This window comes from Mandrillus leucophaeus, unplaced genomic scaffold, assembly GCF_000951045.1.
Source record: "Mandrillus leucophaeus isolate KB7577 unplaced genomic scaffold, Mleu.le_1.0 Scaffold38, whole genome shotgun sequence".
Lineage (NCBI taxonomy): Eukaryota > Metazoa > Chordata > Mammalia > Primates > Cercopithecidae > Mandrillus > Mandrillus leucophaeus.
In genome coordinates this window covers 4,023,502-4,044,640 of record NW_012104031.1, presented here as the reverse complement: position 1 = coordinate 4,044,640, position 21,139 = coordinate 4,023,502, and the positions used below count along the sequence as shown (strand labels likewise).

The 21,139-nt window shown below is 39.9% G+C and overlaps 1 protein-coding gene and 1 pseudogene across 4 annotated transcripts in view; both read left to right on the top strand.

Moving 5' to 3' along the window:
• The window catches only part of PPP1R12B (protein phosphatase 1, regulatory subunit 12B), a 231,359-nt gene that overhangs the window by 83,548 nt on the left and 126,672 nt on the right, over nt 1-21,139 (top strand). For 2 of the 3 annotated variants that reach the window (XM_011990518.1, XM_011990517.1), the window contains exons 7-13: nt 132-211; nt 886-1,025; nt 4,043-4,155; nt 7,250-7,453; nt 10,135-10,217; nt 11,881-12,006; nt 18,384-18,566. In XM_011990518.1, the coding sequence (XP_011845908.1) occupies nt 132-211; nt 886-1,025; nt 4,043-4,155; nt 7,250-7,453; nt 10,135-10,217; nt 11,881-12,006; nt 18,384-18,566 (929 nt within the window). Of the gene's footprint in view, nt 1-131; nt 212-885; nt 1,026-4,042; nt 4,156-7,249; nt 7,667-10,134; nt 10,218-11,880; nt 12,007-18,383; nt 18,567-21,139 lie in introns of those variants that run through there. The other variant, XM_011990519.1, reaches the window with a different exon arrangement.
• Nucleotides 7,753-9,387, top strand: LOC105547101 (annotated as a pseudogene). Its single transcript, XR_001007182.1, has one exon. The product of XR_001007182.1 is annotated as a peptidyl-prolyl cis-trans isomerase FKBP8 pseudogene (transcript).

The window sequence follows — 21,139 nt, the reverse complement described above, 5'->3', positions numbered from 1 at the left end:
GGTTCCCCACTACCTCTTTGGTGTTGGTCCTATTTTCTTCAAGATGACAGTATCATTTTGGTTTTCAATACTGCTGATTTTTCACCAATAGTCAACTTCTTCCCTTTTCTCTCTGTTTTCTCCGTTTCCAGCTTCGAAGTGAAAAGGAGACACGGAATAAACTCATTGAGTCAGACCTGAACAGCAAGATGCAGAGTGGGTTCTTTAAGAAGTAAGACATTTAGGCTTGAGTAGTGGGATGAGCTTTGCTCTGTGTCAGTGACATACTTAACTTCAGAATTTATAAAGTGAAGAAACTCTGTGTTTGTATTTAGCCACATGATCTATAAACTTGTGGGAAAGTATGTGGAACAAGAGAGCGGCATTGATATGTGAGGGAGACACTTAGGAAGGTTGACTGTGTTTTAAACTTCAGAATTAATTTAGACTGTGTGCAGCATTTCAGCATTTAAAAATCCTGGCTTAGGCATTCTTAGTCTCAACTTCTGCCTCTGCTTACTGTAAGTTTCGTGAACTCAGAGACAAGGAGACAATGTCTATTTTGTTTATGACTATACCAGTGCCTACCGTGATTCCTGGCATGTAATAAGTACTCAGTAAACGTTTGTTAAATTATTTTTTTGAATATTTATCCACCGTCATCAAAATTCATAGCTCTCCTTTTTTCTGTGTGTTAAACAGGCCAGATTTCCTTGAGCCATACTCTGTAGTAAAATACTAAATCTTAGTCTGCAAAAATGAAGAGTTTGGAAGAACACACAGATGTAAAGAAGAATTTGAATGTGTTTCTGTTATTGCTTCCACATACAGGTTTATAGACTTGTTGCCTTTATTATACCTGATTATCACTTCTGAGTTACACTCAAGTTGTCATCTTTAATTTAGCAAAGAGAAGATGCTTTATGAGGAGGAGACACCTAAGTCCCAAGAAATGGAGGAAGAGAACAAAGAATCTAGTAGCTCCAGCTCAGAGGAGGAGGAAGGTGAAGATGAAGCTTCTGAGTCAGAAACTGAGAAGGAGGCAGGTAATGCAAAGATGTTCATAGTAAAGACCCTCTGTCTCCATAGTGTAAGGAGATTACTCGTTGTCAGAGAGCTAGCCAGGCCTCACAGGAGTCCAAAAAGAGCTTGAAGTTTAGTTTTCAAGGATAAGATATCAAATTGCCGGTGACCCCCTTATATAAAAACTGTGAGCTATGTTAGACTATATCTACCAATTCCTGTGTAGCCATAGGATAAGGTGCACAAAGAATTCTTAGGTGCATGCTGGGTACAGTGCGTCAGCACTTTGGGAGGCCAAACAGGGTGGCTTGCTTGAAGCCAGGAGTTCTAGACCAGCTTGGGCAACATAGCAAGACCCTGTCTCTACAAAAAAATTTAAAAAGAAAAAAATAATAATTCTTATGTGAGGAATCCAATTCTCCTTACCCTGGGTTGGTAGATGGCATAGAAACCAAAATCCAAAAGTCAGTATGCTGAGAGGCAGAGAAGATGAGATCTTTCAGAAGCTCTTAGGGTCAAACCAACTGGTGAATACTTGCATTTAATTCTCAGGTTTGCCTGATTTCCTAAACAGAATCCTAAAATCTTTTTTTCCCTCTCGTGAGTTGGGGAGTAAGGAAGGAAGAAAATCATATTTACCTTTATGGCTATTATTGATAATATATACCTCATGTAGGGCTTCCTCTTTTTTTTTTTTTTTTTGGGACAGAGTCTCGCTTTATTGCCCAGGCTGGGGTACAGTGGTATGATCTCAGCTTACTGCAACCTCTGCCTCCCAGACTTAAGTGATTCTCATGCCTCAGCCTCCCAGTAGCTGGGACTACAGGTGTGCACCATCATGCCTAGCTAATTTTAGTATTTTTAGTAGAGACAGGGTTTCACTGTGTTGGCCAGGCTGGTCTCAAACTCCCGACCTCAAGTGATCCGCCTGCCTCGGCCTCCCGAAGTGCTAGGATTACAGACATGAGCCACCGCACCTGGCCCTAGAGCTTAAGTTTATTGTTTGACAAGACAGGAACCCCAACAGTGAGTGAGCTGTTGAACATGGTCAGACCAACAAGCTAGAAAATAATCCACAAGTTTTGATTTATAGTCAGGCAAACACTGAGAAAAGAATAGTGTACCTATGCCCCACATTCACTGCCATATTAAGATGAAATGTTTCTGCTAGAGGGGAAAGAGTCACACATTATGTTTACAATGGAGTCTGTGTTTTCCTCTGAACTCTGCCATGGTTGTCCTACCTATAATATATATATAATTTAACTTACTCAGTTGTCTGGGCACCAGCTCCTCATGAGGTGTGGCTTTGCTGATATGATTTCTCTCCATGATGGGAGAATACTACCCTTCTTCATGTCTTAGTCTCTGAGGCTCACTGAATGTCAGTCACCAAAAGGAAGTCAGAGAACCATCCAGTTCTACAGAGAAGAAAGGCACCAGCTAAGTTTACAATATAGGAGTTGACCTTTTATTCATTGAGACTTGAACTTCTATTATTTATCATGCACAGTATGCTCTGGAAATGTTATTGTAGTACCTATAAGAATTTATAAATGTGCATCTTTTTGATATTTTATTATTTATTGAGTACTTACATGTTCTAGGCTTCAAATATTTGGAACAAATATCTGAACTTGCTCTATTCTCGATTACTTTTGTTAGTTGCTAAGGTATGAGAAAAATGGGAGGGAGCTGCCTGAATGACTGTCATTGCTTTGTGATTTGTACCCTTGCCTTAGATCTCTTATTCTCTGTAGCCCGTCTTCACATTGCTATTGGCATAAACACCCACAGTACCCTTTTGATTATGCTACACCTCTGTTTAAATCTATGACCACCTCCCTCACTCTATCTTTGCCTACAGAGTAAATAAACCCCAAGCCCCATAGTCTGGCCTTCAGGACTTTTCATAATCTAGCTCCAGCTGACCTTTCCAATGCTGTACATAGATAAGGACACATTTTGGCCAAGTTGGACTGCTTAATTTCCTCAAACATGCCCTGAGCTTTCCTGCTCCTGAACATTTGTACCATTTAAGCCTAAATTCATTTCAGGCCATTAATGCTCATTGAGTGATTTCTGTAGAAAACTATAGGATCTAGCAGGTTGAAAAAGTCTTTCTTTAGGTTTTTCTGGTATAGGAAGCTGAAAGGAAATGGGCCACCTCACTGTTCTTCTACCCCATGATTGTTCTCTGTTTATGTCCCTCTAGCACTGCCTACTTAACTCTGCTGTAGCACTCATCATTTTGGCTGGGAACTCTGGGTTCATTGTTGAACTCCCAGATCTCAGCTCAATGCCTGGTACGTAACAGGCATTCACATTCATTAAATGTTTTTTGTTGAATATATCTAGTCAGGGAATAGAAAGGTGTATACATGAATAAAATACATGTCACATGAGAGATGTAAGTGTAGTCAATGGTATTCACTAGTCAGAAACATTATATCTAGTTCAGGGAATTACAATAAAACTTTACATTTGTATAGTGCTTTTTACTTTGCACCACACTTAAACATTTTTCTTTAATCTTCACAGCCACACTCTGAGGTATATGTTATTATCACTACTTTTTAGAATGGGAAATTGACACTGTAGGAGGTTAGGTGAGTTAGGTTTCATAACTGGCAAGTGGCGTGCCTAAGATCTGGACTTTGATCTGGGACTCCTCAGAGTAGTAGGGACCCAGGTGGAAATTATCTGCATAAGAAGTGAAGGGTAAAACTGTAGAAAAGGATGAGATCCCCAAAGGACAGATTATATATGGATTTTATATATGATATAATAACGTGGAGATAGTTTTCAGTTTTTATCTGAAAGTTGGAGTTGGAGCCTACCAAGATGGGAATAACGTGGAGTTTATTTTCTTCTGCCAACAGTTGCAAGAGATCTTATGTTAGTTTACATCCAAGCATTACAAGGCCTTAATAATCTGTTTTGATAATGGGCAAATCTTTTCTATTAGCAGAAAAGGACATAGACACAAAGATAAGATTTTTATACTAGTAGTTGTTAATTCTCTTGTCTTAAATAACAGGTAAAAAGCCGGAAACCTTTGTCAACCATTCCAACTCCGAAAGCAAGAGTAGCATCACGGAGCAGATACCAGCACCAGCTCAGAATACCTTCTCTGCCTCTTCTGCTAGGAGGGTGAGTACTTTTTGCTTAATTTGGGAATTAGATTTTACCCTACTGCAGTAGCACACATCCAGAAAGGCCTTGAAGGTACATTCTTGCAAAATAATAAAAAATACATTTTTGCCTGTCGTAATCGGCTCCTATAACAAAAAACACAGGCTGGGTGGCTTAAACAACAGAAATTTATTTCTCACAGTTCTGGAGGCTGGGAAGTCTCAGATCAAGGTACCAGCCAATTCAGTTCCTGGTGAGGGCCCTCTTTCTGACATGAATATAACCACCTTCTCGCTATGTCCTAACATGGCAGAGAGAAGGAGCTCTGGTATCTCTTTCTCTTCTTGTAAGGTAACCAGCCCTATCGGATTAGGGCCCCACCCTATTAACCTCATTTGACCTTCATCACTCCTCACAGACCCTTATCTCCAAATATAGTCACACTGGGAATTAGTGCTTCAATATATGAATTTTGGGAGGACACAAACATTCAACCCATAACATTGCCGCCCAAAATCTATAAGGTCATTACCAAACAAATTTGGCTACCATGTGTTAAGATAACATAAGATAGAGTAGTCCGAGGCCAAAGAGATTTTGTCATTTGCCTCTTTTCTTTGTATCTGAAGTTAAGATGCCTACATGTAAAGTGTGGACTGGGCTAGAAGATACCTAGCATCCAGTATTCATTGTTTTGGTGATTATTCTTCTTTTTATGTTTCTCCTTTAAGACTTTCATGAGTAAAGTCTTTATACCTTATGATGAGTAGAGGGCAGATGTAGAAATAACTTGTTGAAATACCAGAGGCACGTCCTCCTGTAACTTTGTGCAGGCCTCTGAGAATCTGTAGGCTTCTAGTCAGTGAGACTGAGTTGAATGATGACCCTGCTCTACAAAGTATAAAAGTTGTTTTGAGGTTAAGAATTGATTTGAGTTGTTTGGAGTGAAGCTGTTGAAAAAGCTCTGTGGTTATATAGGTATGAACTTAATGATCTTCTTAGCACTTCATGAATTGGAAAGATAGGCTTGTGGTATTCTTGTGGAAATGAGAGAACAAAGGCCTGGCTACTTATTTATCCCTAGAAGCATCCTTGTGAATAATTAAAGAGGTTTCCAATAAATGTAGTCTCACTCATTAATTCAGTCATTTAGGTGTACCTCATATACTGCCACTGCTTCTAAGGATGCCTAGACTTCCTACTTTTTTCAATAGAAAAATACTAAATTAGACAGGTGCAGTGGCTCACACTTATAATCTCAGCACTTTGGGAGACCAAGGTGGGCAAATCACTTGAACCCAGGAGTTTGAGACCAGCTTGGGCAACATGGGAAAACCCCATCTTTAAAAACAATAAAGCAATTAGCCAGGCATGGTGGCATACACCTGTAGTCCCAGCAACTTGGGACTGGGAGGCTGAGGTGGGAGGATCACTTGAGCCCGGGAGGTTAAGGCTGTAGTGAGCTGTGATTGTGCCATTGCATTCCAGCGTGGGCAACAGAGTGAGACCCTGTCTCAAAAACAACAACAACAACAGCACCACCACCACCACCACCACCACACACACACACACACACACACACACACACACAGATACTTATTCTACTTTGCTAAAATGATGCTGGGGAAGGCATTTTCCCCCTTAGAATCAGAGTAGCTTGTAAAAAGCTGACATTATTGAACCCCTACAGCTGGAAGGAGTACATACATGTGTACATTCAGATGACTGATGAAAAGAGAAAATCTTATGTGAGTTGGAGATTAGTGATTAATAGTTTTATTTATTTTCACCGTATCAGGCAGTAAAGGTAGCCTCATATTGGAAGAAAGGCCTAAGTCTTCTTGAAAAGGTCTTGGACCTCAGGAAGGGTCTGTTGGCTTGTGTTCCAAAGACTAGTTGTACCCCAAACTGGTCCTTGGCCTAATGCTGATCTATGATGTTTCCCTAGTTTATGGCAAAATGAGATAATTAAGGACAATGTAAGCTTTCCATAAAGCTTTCTTTTTTGATATTAACATTTCATTTTTAATGAAATGGTGGTGATGATGAGTTCAAAAAGAAAACATCTTTCAGAATGTTGTTTTCTTTTGGCAAAATTAAATTTAAAAGATAAAAAGATAGCAACCCTTTGACCTCTAGTTTTATGGGGTTTTTTTTTGGTTTTTTTTTGGGGGGGCTGCTCAGTGAAATCTAAAGCTGTCTAAACTGCTACTCTAGATCAAATAAATTTCCTTGAAATTAGCAGAATTTAAGTGGAGTGGCTTCTAGAATTTTTATCAATGTTAACTTAAATCACTTTATCATAGTACCTTAAAATGTATTTATAAATTAGCCTGTTCCTGGCTGGACATGGGCTCATGCCTGTAATCACAGCACTTTGAGAGGCTGAGGTGTGAGGATTGCTCGAGTTTAGGACTTCGAGACCAGCCTGGGCAACATAGGGAGAACTTGTTTCTATTAAAATTTAGAGAAAATTAACCAGGCATGTTGGTATATGCTGGTAGTCCCAGCTACTTGGTGGGCTGAGGTGGGAGGATCGCTTGAGCCCAGGGGGTCAAGGCTGCAGTGAGTTCTGATTAGGCCACTGCACTCCAGCCTGGGCGACAGAGTGAGACCCTACTTCAAAAAAATAAAAATAAAAGATAAATTAGCTGGTCTCATTTTTTCCAGTCTCCACATATTATAAGGGATTAAGCTCATTATCGTCATTTTACAGGTGAGCATGTTGAGACCTAGAGAAGTAAAGTATCTTATTTTCAGTTCCACAGTGAGTTAGAAGAAGATACATTACTCGAATATAATCTCCTGGTGTTCCAGGTCAGTATTAATTGCACAAGGATAGCAAATGGTGTTTAATTTCTCATAACAACTCTGTCAGGTAGGAGCACTATGTGAAGAATCCGAGGCTATTTTTGACTTAGGAAGAAAGATCCTGGAGAGGTTATTAGTGTTTGCCGGGTGAGGGAGGGAACATTGGCAGAAAGACTGCCCTGTATTTGTTCTTAGCTACCTTATGTTGCCTCGCTGAACTTAGTTAAGTGTGGAAAAGGCAAATAGGCTGAAAAAGAATCATCAGAGCCTTTATTTTTCATTTCTTTTGCTTCTCTCGTAGTTCTCTTCTGGCCTTTTTAACAAGCCAGAAGAGCCCAAAGATGAATCTCCTTCTTCATGGAGATTGGGACTGAGAAAAACTGGCAGCCACAACATGCTGAGTGAGGTGGCCAATTCCAGGGAACCTCTAAGGGACCGAGGCTCTTCCATCTACCGTTCCTCTTCAAGCCCTCGGATTTCTGCTCTACTAGACAACAAAGATAAGGTGCAGTTTGGGAGGGTATGGGGGAATTCCAATGCAGTTTTTTTTTCCATGAAAATTCAATCTTAGGAACAAATGAAAATATTTTCTAGTCCTTAAGTTGATTTTGGAAATGCAAAGCCTTTAAAGGGAGACAGGCACACTGATAGTTTAATCAAGTAGCTATTTGCTTGCTATTATTTACTTGGCCAAAAAAAAAACTTTAAAAATAGCTTTTCCTTTTAGTTCGTTCAGTCTTCCTTGCCCCCTTACCTAAAGCAAAAAATAGATCAGAAACATAAAAATTTCAATATGGCGGAGGGGGGCACAGGACCGCAGGCAGGGGTCCTGGAGCCAGAGAGCCAATTCCTATCCCCTCAGCAGCATGGCATCGTGTGTTGAACCCTCTGAGCCCTCTGCCCCCGCCTCCTGCCAGGGTCCCACTGCTCGAGGACTTCGAGGTGCTGGATGGGGTCGAGAATGCAGAGGGCAAGGAGGGAGAGGAGGAGGAAGATGACCTTAGAGAGCTGCCACTGCTGGAGGACATGGGACAGCCCCTGGTGGAAGAGACTGAACAGCCCGGGACCTTGGCCCGAGAGTTCCTCACTGCCATGGAGCCTGAGCCTGCCCCGTCCCCGACCCCAGAAGAGTGGCCAGACATAATCAGCTGTTGAGGAAGAAGGCGCTTGTCCCAGGGCCACCGGGTTTGAGCTGCCCAGTCAAGGGCCAGGTGGTCACCATGCATTTGCAGACATCACGAGAGAATGGCATGTGGGTGCAGGAGGAGCCGGAGCTAGTGTTCACCCTGAGCGTCTGTGAGGTCATCCAGGCCCTGGATCTCAGTGTTTAACTCATGGACGTGGGGGAGGCAGCCATGGTCACTGCTGACTGCATGTACTGCTACAGCCCCCAGGACAGGAGCCCATACATCCCCCGCACGCGGCCCTATGCCTGGGGGTGACCCCGAAGATGGCCGTGGACTGGCCTGACCTGGAGATGCTCATAGGGCAGGAGCGCGTGGCCTTGGCCAACCGGAAGTGGGAGTGCAGCAGTGCCCACTACCAGTGGGCGGACTTCGTCCTGGCCACCAACTCCTATGACCTTGCCATCAAGACCGTCACCTCCAGCGCCAAAGTGGACATGACGTTTGAGGAGGAGAAGCAGCTCCTGCAGTTGAGGGTGAGGTGTCTGAACAACCTGGTGGCCTCACAGGTGAAGCTCAACCACTACTGTGCAGCCCTGCGCTCCTGCAACCTCGTTGGAGCACCATCTGGACAACATCAAGGCTGTCTTCCACAAGGGCAAGATACTGCCCCAGCAGGCCATCCCTATCCTGAGGGCGGTCCTGAAGCTGGAACCTTCCAACAAGACTATCCACGCAGAGCTCTCGAAGCTGGTGAAGAAGCACGCAGCACAGCGGAGCACGGAGACCGCTCTGTACTAGAAAATGCTGGGCAACCCCAGCCGTGCCCCAGCAAGGGTGCCTGGTCCAGCCCATGGAAGTGGCTGTTTGGGGCGACTGCTGTTGCTTGGGAGGGTGTGGCACTTTCTGTGGTAATTCCTGCCAGGAACTGACCGCCCAGGTGGCCACCACCCCGTCTGCACACCATGGACCCTGCCTTGCGCTCCCTAACTCCCCCAGGCTCCCTGTCCACTGCCCTCCCTGGTCCAGCCGCCTCCTCCGAGTTGGAGGCAGCAAGGATTGGGGGTTGTGCAGCCCAGCCAGTAGGAGGGACTGAGGCCCTCTAGGAGGAATGCTCAGAGCAAGGGGGCCCTCATTCCTTCAGACCCAGTTTCCCCCCAACTCCCCATCTCCCGCTGGGCTAGGTCTCCGCTGGGGCTGGCCTCAACTTCTCCTCAACAGGCTTGGGGGCAGCCCCTGCTGCCTTGCCTGCCCCACGCTGTCTAGGCTGCTTTCCCGCCACAGTGAAATAAAGCCTCCTACCCTGCAAAAAAAAAAAAAAAAATTCAGTATGGCCTAAGAGGTTCTCTGGGCTTTGAATCCAAATTAAGCTCAGGCAAATTAGTACTTGGAAAAATAATTTTTAACTTGTCATTCATTCATTAATATGGTTAGGCTAACTTCACAAATAGTTTGTATATTCATTCAAGATTAGTAAATTTTTATTTTCTTCACTCTTTAGTTCCAGATTTTATAGGACTCTCTTAGTGCTTTTCTCTGGGGTCACATCTTCCTTTTAATCACAGTCCTCTTGCTTTATACCTCTGGAGACTACTCAAAGAGATGAGGCATATTGGTTGGATTAACTCTGCAGCATACTATTGTACATATTCCTAAGGAAGCTGTATTTCAAGGAAAAGATGTACTGGGGACTACTGGGGACTACATAAATCTTATTTCATCAAGAATATTAGAGTGGAGCTTTCTGTTTGTGGCTTTTCAAAGGCTCTCCTCCTCTCTTGGCAGAGGTGCTGCTTTGTGTAATTTGTGCTGCTGTTTTCTTTATTTGCTCATCCTGACTTTCCCATGAGAATTATTTCCCTTCATACTGTTTTTTAATAGAAGAAAGTTAGGAGTAAGCTTTTGAAAGCTAACCTTTTGTAAATACCACTCAAAATAGAATTAGTGTTGGATCCAGAAATAAGATTATATAGGTATATTAAGTTCTGCTTTTTTACTCAAAATGTTTTACAGTGTGCCAGTATTGTACCTTTCTTGTGCTTTACTTCTTTTTATTTTACAGGAGAGAGAAAACAAAAGCTATATTAGTTCACTAGCACCCCGGAAGCTCAACAGCACAAGTGATATTGAAGAAAAGGAGAACAGGTAATCCTAAAACCAGCCAAAAGATGGTCCTCGTCCTCTTAGGTCTGCTGGACATAGTCATCTCCTGGGCATTACTCTTCTGCATTTTTCCCTCATTTCCTTACCACATTATGAATTGTTTGTTCCTTCTGCTTAGAACACCTCTCAACTCTTATATCCTTGCTTTGCTAGTTCTTTATTCTTCAAATTCTAACTCCAGCTTAGACATTACCTTCTTTAGGAAGTCTTCCCTGATTTTTCCACACATGCATTAGTTTTAGCCCACCAGCAGGCTTTGTAAAGGTAGGGTCTGTGTCTGTCTGGTTTCTCAAGGACCCCTAGTTCCTAGCACAGTGCCTAACACATAGTGAACACTAAAATAATGTTATTTAATTAAATTGACCAACTTCTAATTTGTCAGAAGGTAAAATTAAAGTCTTCCTAATTAGTTAAATATAGGGATTTTGAAGTATTGCTGCATCTCTGGGCAAAATGTGATCTCAAACTTTAGCAGCATTGGCATCACCTGGGTACATTTTATTTTTATTTAAAAAAAAATTTTTTTTAATAGAAGCAGGGTTTTGCTATGTTTCCCAGGGTGGTCTCAAACTCCAGGCCTCGAGTGGTCCTCCTGACTTGCCCTTCCAAAGCACTGGGATTGTAGGTGTGAGCCACTGCTCCTGGCCCGGGTTCATGTTAGGACTCCAGAATCTCAGGCCCTACTCCAGATCTACTGAATTAGAATCTGCATTCTAATGAAATTCCCTAGGTGATTCAAATATTAATACACATTAAAGTTTGAGAAGGATTGTGCTAGAGAATCTTGTGAAGCATGGAAACCCATAGGTTTTGCAGCAAAGACCCTGAGTTATCAATTGTGGATCAAAAATCCTAGTACAGCACTTTCCTGGATACCTTTTCATTTATAATGCTAAAGAGGCTTCCAGCAAGTCTTCCTTCCCCTTCCCCTTCCCCTTCTGTAATAACCTTTTTTTCTCAGTAACTTCTTCATCTTCCCCCATCATTTCCTTCTCTGCTTAACTTAAAAGCCACCTACTACTAAGACTGATTGCAACACACTTTTTTCTTTTTTTTTTTTTTTTTTTTTGAGACAGAGTCTCACTCTGTCGCCCAGGCTGGAGTGCAGTGGCACGATCTTGGTTTATTGTAGCCTCTGCCTCCTGGGTTCAAGCGATTCTTATGCCTCAGCCTCTCGAGTATAGGCATGTGCCACCATGCCCGGCTAATTTTTTTGTATTTTTAGTAGAGATGGGGTTTCGCCATGTTGGCCAGGCTGGTCTTGAACTCCTGACCTCAAGTGATCTGCCTGCCTTGGCTTCCCAAAGTGCTGGAATTATAGATGTGAGTCACTATGCCCAGCCGCAAAGCAGTTTTTAAGTGAGGATCAAAAGTGACTTCTTATTACAAAAGAGTTAGAGACCTTTGACATGAGGAATTTGGTACCTGTTGAAATTAATTGGTTCAAAGTTGATAAAAGAAAGCAGGCAGTAATACTTCTCTTCTGTACAGAAAACAGGTACATAAAACAGAATCACCTGAAGAATGTGTCTATTAGCCATGTTATAGTTTGCCTGTTTGTCTCTTCTCTCTCTGTTTGCTTTGTGTCATGGACAAAAACTGGTGGTAGGAATCAGTGTTTTGTTTTCCTTTCATGCTTCTACAGAGAATCAGCTGTTAATCTAGTGAGGAGTGGCTCCTATACCCGGCAGCTATGGAGGGATGAAGCAAAGGGAAATGAAACCCCACAGACAATTGCCCCCTCCACCTATGTATCAACCTACTTGAAAAGGTACCAGGCTCAAAGGGGGTGGGAGATGTTCCTTTCACTCTAGCCATGGGAATATGGGTAAGGATTGCATGCCTTTTTATGTCTGATTAACACCACAGAAATGAATCAAAATGAATTACTTTCAGGTTTCTTAGAATTAACATCTTGAATAATTTAAAATTAAAATTAATTTATTCTCTTAATAATTGAATTAAAGTAAGCTAATTTCAGATTCTCACTACTGGCTTCATACTTCATCCTCTCCATTCTATTAAAATTTTCAGTCAGAAGTGGCTTTCAGTAATGTCTGGGCAAGACTGAATTTAAGTTATCCTTGTCCAGTAGCTGGTTCTCCTTATTCTGAAACAGAGTAGTTCTCATCCCATGTGCTATTTTTGGGGGGAGAAAGGGAGGGATACTATAAAGTGGGGAGGGATGGGAAATGGGGACAGTTTTCTATTGCATTAAAGAAGTTTCATACTGAAGCCTATTAATTTAGGGACTTGAGTTGTTTTTTTTCTTATGACTTTAATGGCCCTCAGATCCATCAAGATGTGAAACTCGCAAGTTTGGTGCAGAGAAGGTACATGGGTTTCCTTCTTTTCTCATCTGTATTCCCTTTCTGCAATTATTTTCTTTGCCACATACTAGCCAGCAAACCAAGCACCTTTGCCAGAGCCATTAAGCTACAAAAATACTTAATATTTTAATTTGAACTTTGCTGCTAATGTGGAAGAATCTGTTTTTTATTGCTTACTTTGAATTCTTTCTTCACTTCCACTTAACCCCTCCCACTATCTCCTCATACCATAGCCTTCATCACTGGGTTTTTTTAGATGATTGGTTGGCCACCTTAGAAACAGGCCCTGGCCATAGACTAGATGAGCACATTAACTCTTTGTAATCAACACTTATTTCCACTTGACAGAAAAACTTGTCAACTAGTTATTGTTGAAACATGGGAAATAGCTAGAAAACAGTCATTGTTGCCTTTTAATGTTCTTCAGTTCTGTAGATACATTCTATAAGAAAGGGCTCAACTTGGGAAGTATGAAAGTTTGATGGACTCACTGATGCTTTATTACACAAAAGAGGTGTTTCTTGCTCTATGAGGCTATCACCTATTTGTCTTAATGGCTAAGGCCTTGGTCTTCCTGGATGCATTATTATTCCTTATAGTTGAATCCAAGATCAAGAAAACTTTTCTGAGAAAATAATGTTCTAGATCAAGGGAAGGGAGAAAGCTGCCATTTAATTTCCAGGCATGGAGTTATTCTGCGGTGAGGTTGTTGATTTTTGTGATCCAAATAATCAGCAAATGAGTTGAGAGGCATTTGGTTTGATAGATGTAGTTTGGCAAAGTTATGGTAAACAGTGAAGGGACAGGCTGCCTCTATTTAGGATCAAAAGCATGCTTAATGATGTGAGCACTTTTTGAGGAAAAGATGTACAACTTGCTTCATATCTTGAATTTCCAAAACTCTTCTCCTGTAACCCTAAAGCATTTTTTGATTTTATAAAAGCCGATCTTATGATTTTTAAAAGGAAAGAATCTTATGCCATCACCATTTAAAAGAGCAAGTGTAAGGAGAAATTTGTCATTTCCCAGCTATGCCAAACCTTCATATACATTCCATTTTCTAGTTCATCTCTTGTGTATAGGCAGAAATTCCTTTCATATAGCCCATATTAAAATACCTCTTTTCCAAGGAAGGCTTTATAGCTTTTTTTTTTGGTTATCTCCTCAAGTGTCTCATTTCTATTATAGTCAAGAAGTATTTTTGAAATTTGAACCCAAATAATTTTTTCCTGCAATTGAGATGGTTCTTACCTGTCTTCAATTGAAACAAATAAAAGTTGCCCTTTATTGCTCATACAGTATTACTTTCTAGACTTAAAACTTTAAATCCTCCCAGAGGCAATTTTGCTTTAGGCTGAATAACTGCAGTTCTCAAAGTCACTTTTTTTCACAGAGCTTCTTTACCGTTTTCCACTTTTAAATTTTAAATCTCTGCTCCACAACCTCTCCAAATTCTCTGGTCTTACTTTTGCTTTTGCAGTGCTAATTCTGTATCAGGTAGACATTTGGGGTTGCATGATTATTTGCATTGGGTTTGTTGGGAATTATTTTCTTCTAATAAAATTATCCTATTTCCTATTATTCCCTTTCTTAGCCTCTCCTCTTATCATATATTCTACTTTCCTGCTTTCCCTCATTCAGTATCATCTCTCTTCCTCCACGTTCCTTCACTCTTTTGGATGATTGACCAAAAAGACCATCCTTCAAAGAGTGATGATTCCTTCATTCTTTTGGATGATTGCCTGCTTGCTGCCAGTGACTCAGCTCTAACTGGAGTTGATCACTTCACTTCCCAGTTGTCATACCCTTTCTTTGGTCTATATTCATTTCAAGTGCACAATCTGGGTGGGAAGGTGGTGCTGGGAAATGGTGGGTGAGCAGCATGTCCTGAAGAAAGTGACTGTGTGCTGTTTTGCAGTGCTTCATTTGGTAGAAGTAGTGACCCCACAAGTCCCTACATTTCAGCCAATCGCAATTCATCTCCTGCTACCTCACCCATTACCATTGGTTCATCTACCTCTCGGGGCAGCCAGTGGCAACCTGCCTCTTCTTGCCCTGCACCAATCAGTGCAAACACTACTGCATCTGTACATCATGGCAGGTAAGGCTTCTTGGAGCCATTTGAGTTGCATTCATCAAAGTTAATGGCTCTGAAAACAAATATGAAATTTGAACCAAAGAGACTTTGTCACTATAAAAGCAAGTTAGAATTCCTGAGAAAATGTCTGAATTTAATGAAGATGCTTTTGCTTTGACTTGTATTAACCAGTCAACAGTTGCATATTGAATAATCAAAGGGTATGTATAATTGTACTTGGTGTTTGGACATCAGCTTAATATGACTGATTTCATCTCTCAACAACCTTACCAGTTGTGATTACAATTTAAGGGTCATACTATTGTGCTAAATTAAATATTGAAAATATTTTCATATTTTACTTCTATTAATTTTCCAGTAATTATAATAGGAATCTCTTGTATTTAGTCTTTTAAATGGCATGCAAACCCAAAGCAGAAAGAACGCTAACTCATTTTCCAAAAGCCTGTGATAGCCTTCTGAAAACTCCCAGCCAACGAGAGTATTTTGCTGGAAACATTGTGAAAAGGGACAGATTTGTGTTTGTCTAAACTGTGTTCTGGGGGGCAGTATCTTCTTGGTTTCTAGTTCAGCTAAGGGATAGCATGGTAGAATGTTATTGTGAAAGTACATTAGGACTTTAGCTGTAATTTTAACTGTGGCTTTTAATCCTTTATGTGTGGTGGGAAAGGGTCTCTTTTTTTGGGTCTGTGTCTACAACTGACAAAGAAAATGAAAAAAATCTTAATGATGGTGTTGGTGCAGGAACGCCAGTGATGGTGCTTGATTGATATTTGTCAGTTTACTAGATTTCTTTCCCTAAAATAAGTGGTGATCATTAATTCAGCCAGGAGGTAAGGGTTTATGATGGATTATTAATAATAATACTGTGTAATTACGGGTAAATTTATTAGGTCCTTATAATAATCCATTTGCATAGACATGTTAACTATTATCACCATAGATGAAGAAACAAACATAGAGAGGTTATTATTATTATATTATATTACTATATATATATGTATTTTTTTTTTTTTTTGTGAGATGGAGTATCGCTCTGTCACTCAAGCTGGAGTGCAGTGGTGCAATTTTAGCTCACTGCAACCTTCACCTCCCAGGCTTGAGCTATTCTTCTGCTTCAACCTCCCGAGTAGCTGGAACTACAGGTGCATGCCACCACACCCGGCTAATTTTTTGTATTTTTAGTAGAGATGGAGTTTCACCATGTTAACCAGAATGAGGATGATCTTGATCTCCTGATCTCATGATCCGCCTGCCTTGGCCTCCCAAAGTGCTAGGATTACAGGCGTGAGCCCCTGTGCCTGGCCATATTACTATATTTTACATATATAATATTACATATTATATAATAATACTATATTGCTATTACTATAACTATGAAGAGCTGCAACTGAGAGAAAATAATTACAACTGCAATTTGTTGGACCCCATTATGTGACAGGCATTTGGTTAGGTATTATATTGGTATTTAGTTTGCTTACATGTAACAATAAATCTAAGTAGTAGTGGCTTAAATAAGATAAAGTTTTTTTTTCTTGCACTTAAGAAAGTCCAGAAATATGCAAAGCTGGCTCACTAGCTCCACAGTCATTAAAGGATCCAGGTTCTCTCTTCTCCACAGTTCTTGCATCATGGCTGCCATTTCCATGGGTGGCTTCGTGGTCCAGAATAACTGCTGTAGCTCTAGCTATCATGGCTGTACTCTACAGAAGAAGAAGGAGGAAAGAAGGAAGCAGACAAAGAAAGAATGCCTCTGAACTGAGAGTTTTCCCAGAAGTACTAGTTGTCTGCATATGTCTTACTGCGTACCTCTAGTGGCCAGGAGACTTTGAGAAGTGTGTACTTTAACTAGGTATATTGCTGCCATCAATAATATAGGGATTCAGTTCATAAAGAAGAAAGGGACAATGGATATGGGTTAGACAACTAGCTGTCTCATGCATACATATATCATCTATTCTCTTATAATGAGCCCCCTATTATATAAAGTATTATTTTATAGATGAGGAAACTCGGACCGAAAGGTTAATCATCTGCCCAAGGTCACACAGCCAGTGAGAAACTGAGGTGGGATTTGAACCCAGATTTTTACATTTCAAAGCTCTTATCTATTTTGTCACTGTTTGTTTCTGCTGAGTTTGTATTTTATTCTGGGTACTATTTTAGGTGTCCTGCAGACATTATTTTATTTAATCATTAGAAGAACCCTGTATTTTAAGGTGCCACTATCTCTATTTTGTCAATGAAGAAGAGATCAGAGAGTCTACATTTAAGCAAATGTTGTGTTTCCAAAGCCCACGTTTATTCTACCCCATTGCATATCCTCTGATCTCTGCTCTAGGGCTGTGCTTATTCTAACAATCTACTTGTAAAATTACACTGCATTTCAAAATAATAGTAAAAGTCCTATTATGTAATTTAATAAAATAAAATCCTTGGCATTTCAACAGCATAAGAAATTACAGTGAGACCAAAACATGTTATTAACCTAAAAAGAACTTCAAGTAAGGTTTGGTTAAGTGTAATTTTTTATAGCTGTGTGTCTAGCTAATTTTATTAGTACTTCCTATAGATTCTTATCTTGTAAGTCTGAGGAATTTTTTGCCTTTTCTTTTTTTGTTAAAAAATAACTATAAAATTTCACTTTTTTGTAGTCATTAATTGCTTCTGGAGAATTAGCATGTGTTTTTTAGATATTACTTCTATCTTTTAAAATAGTCTGCTTTTATGTTTTATCTAGGTACCATATTTATATTTTTATATTTTTATTATTTTTTCAAGCTTGTAATGTGATTATTTGGAAGTAAGCTTAGAGCTACCTGTGAACATTTCTGCTAATAATTGTGAGTAGGTGAAAAAAATAGATTTTTAATATTTGTGCTTTTCATTGCTTTCTCCATCTCTGTATCAGTTGTGGACCTCTGTTACCCCAGCAACAGCTGTGACATCACAAATGATAGCTTTTTGGGTGGAGAGCCAATGGTTGCTCTCAACTCTTTGTTAAGAAACAAAGATCTTGTTTTCATGTAAATGAGTTTAATTATACAGCTTGCTGTTGAAAAGTCTGTAGTTAAGGATACTTATAGAATCTGGTTTGGTTTTTGTTTCAATTTCTCACTTCTGCAGTTATGAATATAGACAGGCATTTGGTTAAATGGAAAGAGAGAGCAGTTACTGAACTAGGTGAGGGAGAACTAAGCACACTGAGCTGTAGTATCAGTTGTCTCTGGATAATCCAAGAAGATGGTCATCAAATCTAGGCTGAGGACTACCACAAAGACTCCCACTGCCAAGAATTAAGGAACAGGTAGAGACTAATATCGTAAGTGACTTTAATGTCTTTTTCTTGTGTAGAGAGGCCCTGTCTCTGTGTGCATGTGTGGAGACCAGATGTTACTGGGGAGTCATTTAAAACACTCTTGCATATGTCACTATCTTGCCTTGTGCCATAGCTAATGATTTTTGTTAAAACGAAATCTCAGGCACACACATACACATACAAGTCTCATAAAATGTAACTCCTCAGGCAAAGGATGTCAGACTGAACGTGTAATTATACTATTCCAAACTGTAAGAGCGCAAAATTAAAAATCCAACAAACAACATCAGAGCAAGATTTCCTAGATGAACCGCTCTTTAATCCTTCTGTCTCTGTGCCAGTGCTTTGTTGTATAGCATGCCTAACCATTTCCTTTCTGCTTGTATCTTTTTTTATTTCAGGACTCCTCATAAATCCCAGGCTGACTCGACAGCAGAGAAAACAGCAGACAATGTCTCTTCTAGCACCCCGCTCTGTGTGATCACCAATCGCCCTCTGCCTAGCACTGCCAATGGGGTTACAGCTACTCCTGTACTCTCCATTACTGGAACAGATTCCTCTGTGGAAGCCAGGGAGAAGAGGAGGTATGTTGAGTTACTGATTTCATTTGTGGGGCTCTGCTTTGAGGTACAAGATAAAGGAATGGGCATAAAGTGCTTTTCCCAATTTCAAATACATTTATGAAAATTTATCTTTTTTTTTTGAGATGGAGCTTTGCTCTGTCACCCAACCTGGAGTGCAGTGACACCATCTCGGCTCACTGCAACCTCCTCCTCCTGGGTTCAAGCGATTCTCCTGCCTCAGCCTCCCGAGTAGCTGGGACTACAGGCGTGTGTCACCATGCCCGGCTAATTTTTTTGTCTTTTTAGTAGAGACGGGGTTTCACCATATTAGCCAGGATGGTCTTGATCTCCTGACCTCATGATCCATCTACCTCGGCCTCTCAAAGTGCTGGGATTACAGGGCTGAGCCACTGTGCCCAGCCTGAAAATATATCTTTAAATTATTGTTCTGTCTTTTGCCTCTGAGCAGTCAGTTTTTGGTGACTCAATTATTTATGATTATTTAGCATAGACACTTATGCCGTTATGGATTTAGGCATATCTTTTTTCTGTTTGTCTTGTGATAGAGACAATTGTTAGGCATTATTTCACCATTTTGTAATGGAGAACCTGTGAAGCACAGAGAAGGATCTTTTGTTTTGTTATGGGTAGTCTATGTTGACTTCTCTGGCAGCAAAGAAAGGGAGCAGTATGACACAAGGCTCAAAGAAATAGAGCTAGGATATAAACTTTTGATTACTTTGAGAAGAATACCAGAAAAAGAAATGAATAGTATGTGATGATATGGTAGAAGAATAGTGACTAGGTGTTCTGTAATTTCCTTAGAGAGAAGTTGAGAGAACATTGTGAATTGACATAAAAGATATTTAAGATAGAAGCTAAGAAAAACTTTTTGATTGCCAGCATTAAGAGAAACCTTGGAAAATGTGACCAAGCAAGAATGGGTCATTTTCTCCTACTCGAGGAAGTATTAAAAATAGAATGTACCGCATTTGGGAGGTTCAAATGTACTTGAAGACTAAGGCTATAATTATCCCTTGTTAAGATTAGACCAGGTGAAATCTTATCAAAATTTAGATTTCAGTTTGACTTCCTATTATTTTGAATATCCAAAGGAAGGAGCTTTTATATTTGTGTGTATTTAGAGACTGTCTTTTCTCCAATGTATGTTCTTGGCACCTTTGTCAAAAATGAGTTCACTGTAGATGTATGGATTTATTTCCGAGTTCTCTACTCTGTTCTATTGGTCTGTGTGTCTGTTTTTATGTCAGAACTATGCTGTTTTGGTTATAATAGCTTTGTGGTATAATTTGAAGTCAGGTAATGTTATTCCAGTTTTGTTCTTTTTGCTTAGGGTGGCTTTGCTATTCTGGGTCTTTTGTAGTTCCATATGAATTTTAGGATTGTTTTTTCTGTTTCTGTGAAGAATAACATTGGTATTTTGATAGGGATTACATTGAATCTGTAGATTGCTTTGGGTAGTATGGACGTTTTAACAATATTGATTCTTCCAGTCCATGAATATGGAATATCTTTGTGTGCTATTTAATTTCTTACACCCATGTTTTATAGTTTTCATTGTAAAGATCTTTTAGTTCTTTGATTAATTCCTAGATATTTTGTTTTATTTGTAACTATTGCAAATGGGTTTACTTTCTTGATTTCTTTTTCAGATTGTTCACTCTTGGCAAATAAAAATGCTACTGACTTTTGTATGTTGATTTTAAATTCTGCAACTTTATTGAATTTTTCAGTTCTAATAGTTTTTTTGGTGGAGTCTTTAGGTTTTTCCAGATATAACATTGTATATCTGCAAACAAGGGTAATTTGACTTCTTCCTTTCCAATTTGGATGTCATGTATTACTCTCTCTCTCTCTCTTTTCTTTCTTTTCTTTCTTTTTTTTTTTTTTTTTTAATAGAGATGGGGTCTCACTGTGTTTCCCAAGCTGGTCTCAAACTCCTGGACTCAAGACATTTTCCCACCTCTGCCTTCCGAAATGCTAGAATTACAGGCGTGAGCCACTGTGCCCAACCTATTACTTTCTCTTGTCTGATTGCTCTAAGTAGGACTTCAGCATTATGTTGAATAACAGTGGTTGAAAGTGGACATCCTTGTCTTGTTTCAGATCTTAGAGGAAAGGCTTTCTGTTTTTCCCCATTCAGTATGATAATAGCTGTGGGTTTGTCATATATGGCTTTTAATGTGTTGAAGTATGTTCCTTTTTTACCCAGTTTTTTGAGGGTTTTTATCATGAAAGGATGTTGAATTTTATCAAATGCTATTTCAGCATCAATTGAAATGATCATAGGGTTCTTATCTTTCATTCTGTCAATATGATATATCATACTGAATGATTTGTGTATCTTTGAACCATCCTTGCATCCCTGGGATAAATCTCACTTGGTCATGATGAATTATCTTTTTATTGTGTTGTTGAACTTGGTTTCCTAGTATTGGCCTGTAGTTTTCTTTTTTTGATGTGCCCTGTCTGATTTGGTATCAAGGTAATGTTGGCCTCATCAGGTGAGTTTGGAAGTATTCCTTCCTTTTCTGTTTTTCAGAATAGTTTGAGTAAGATTGGTACTAATTCTT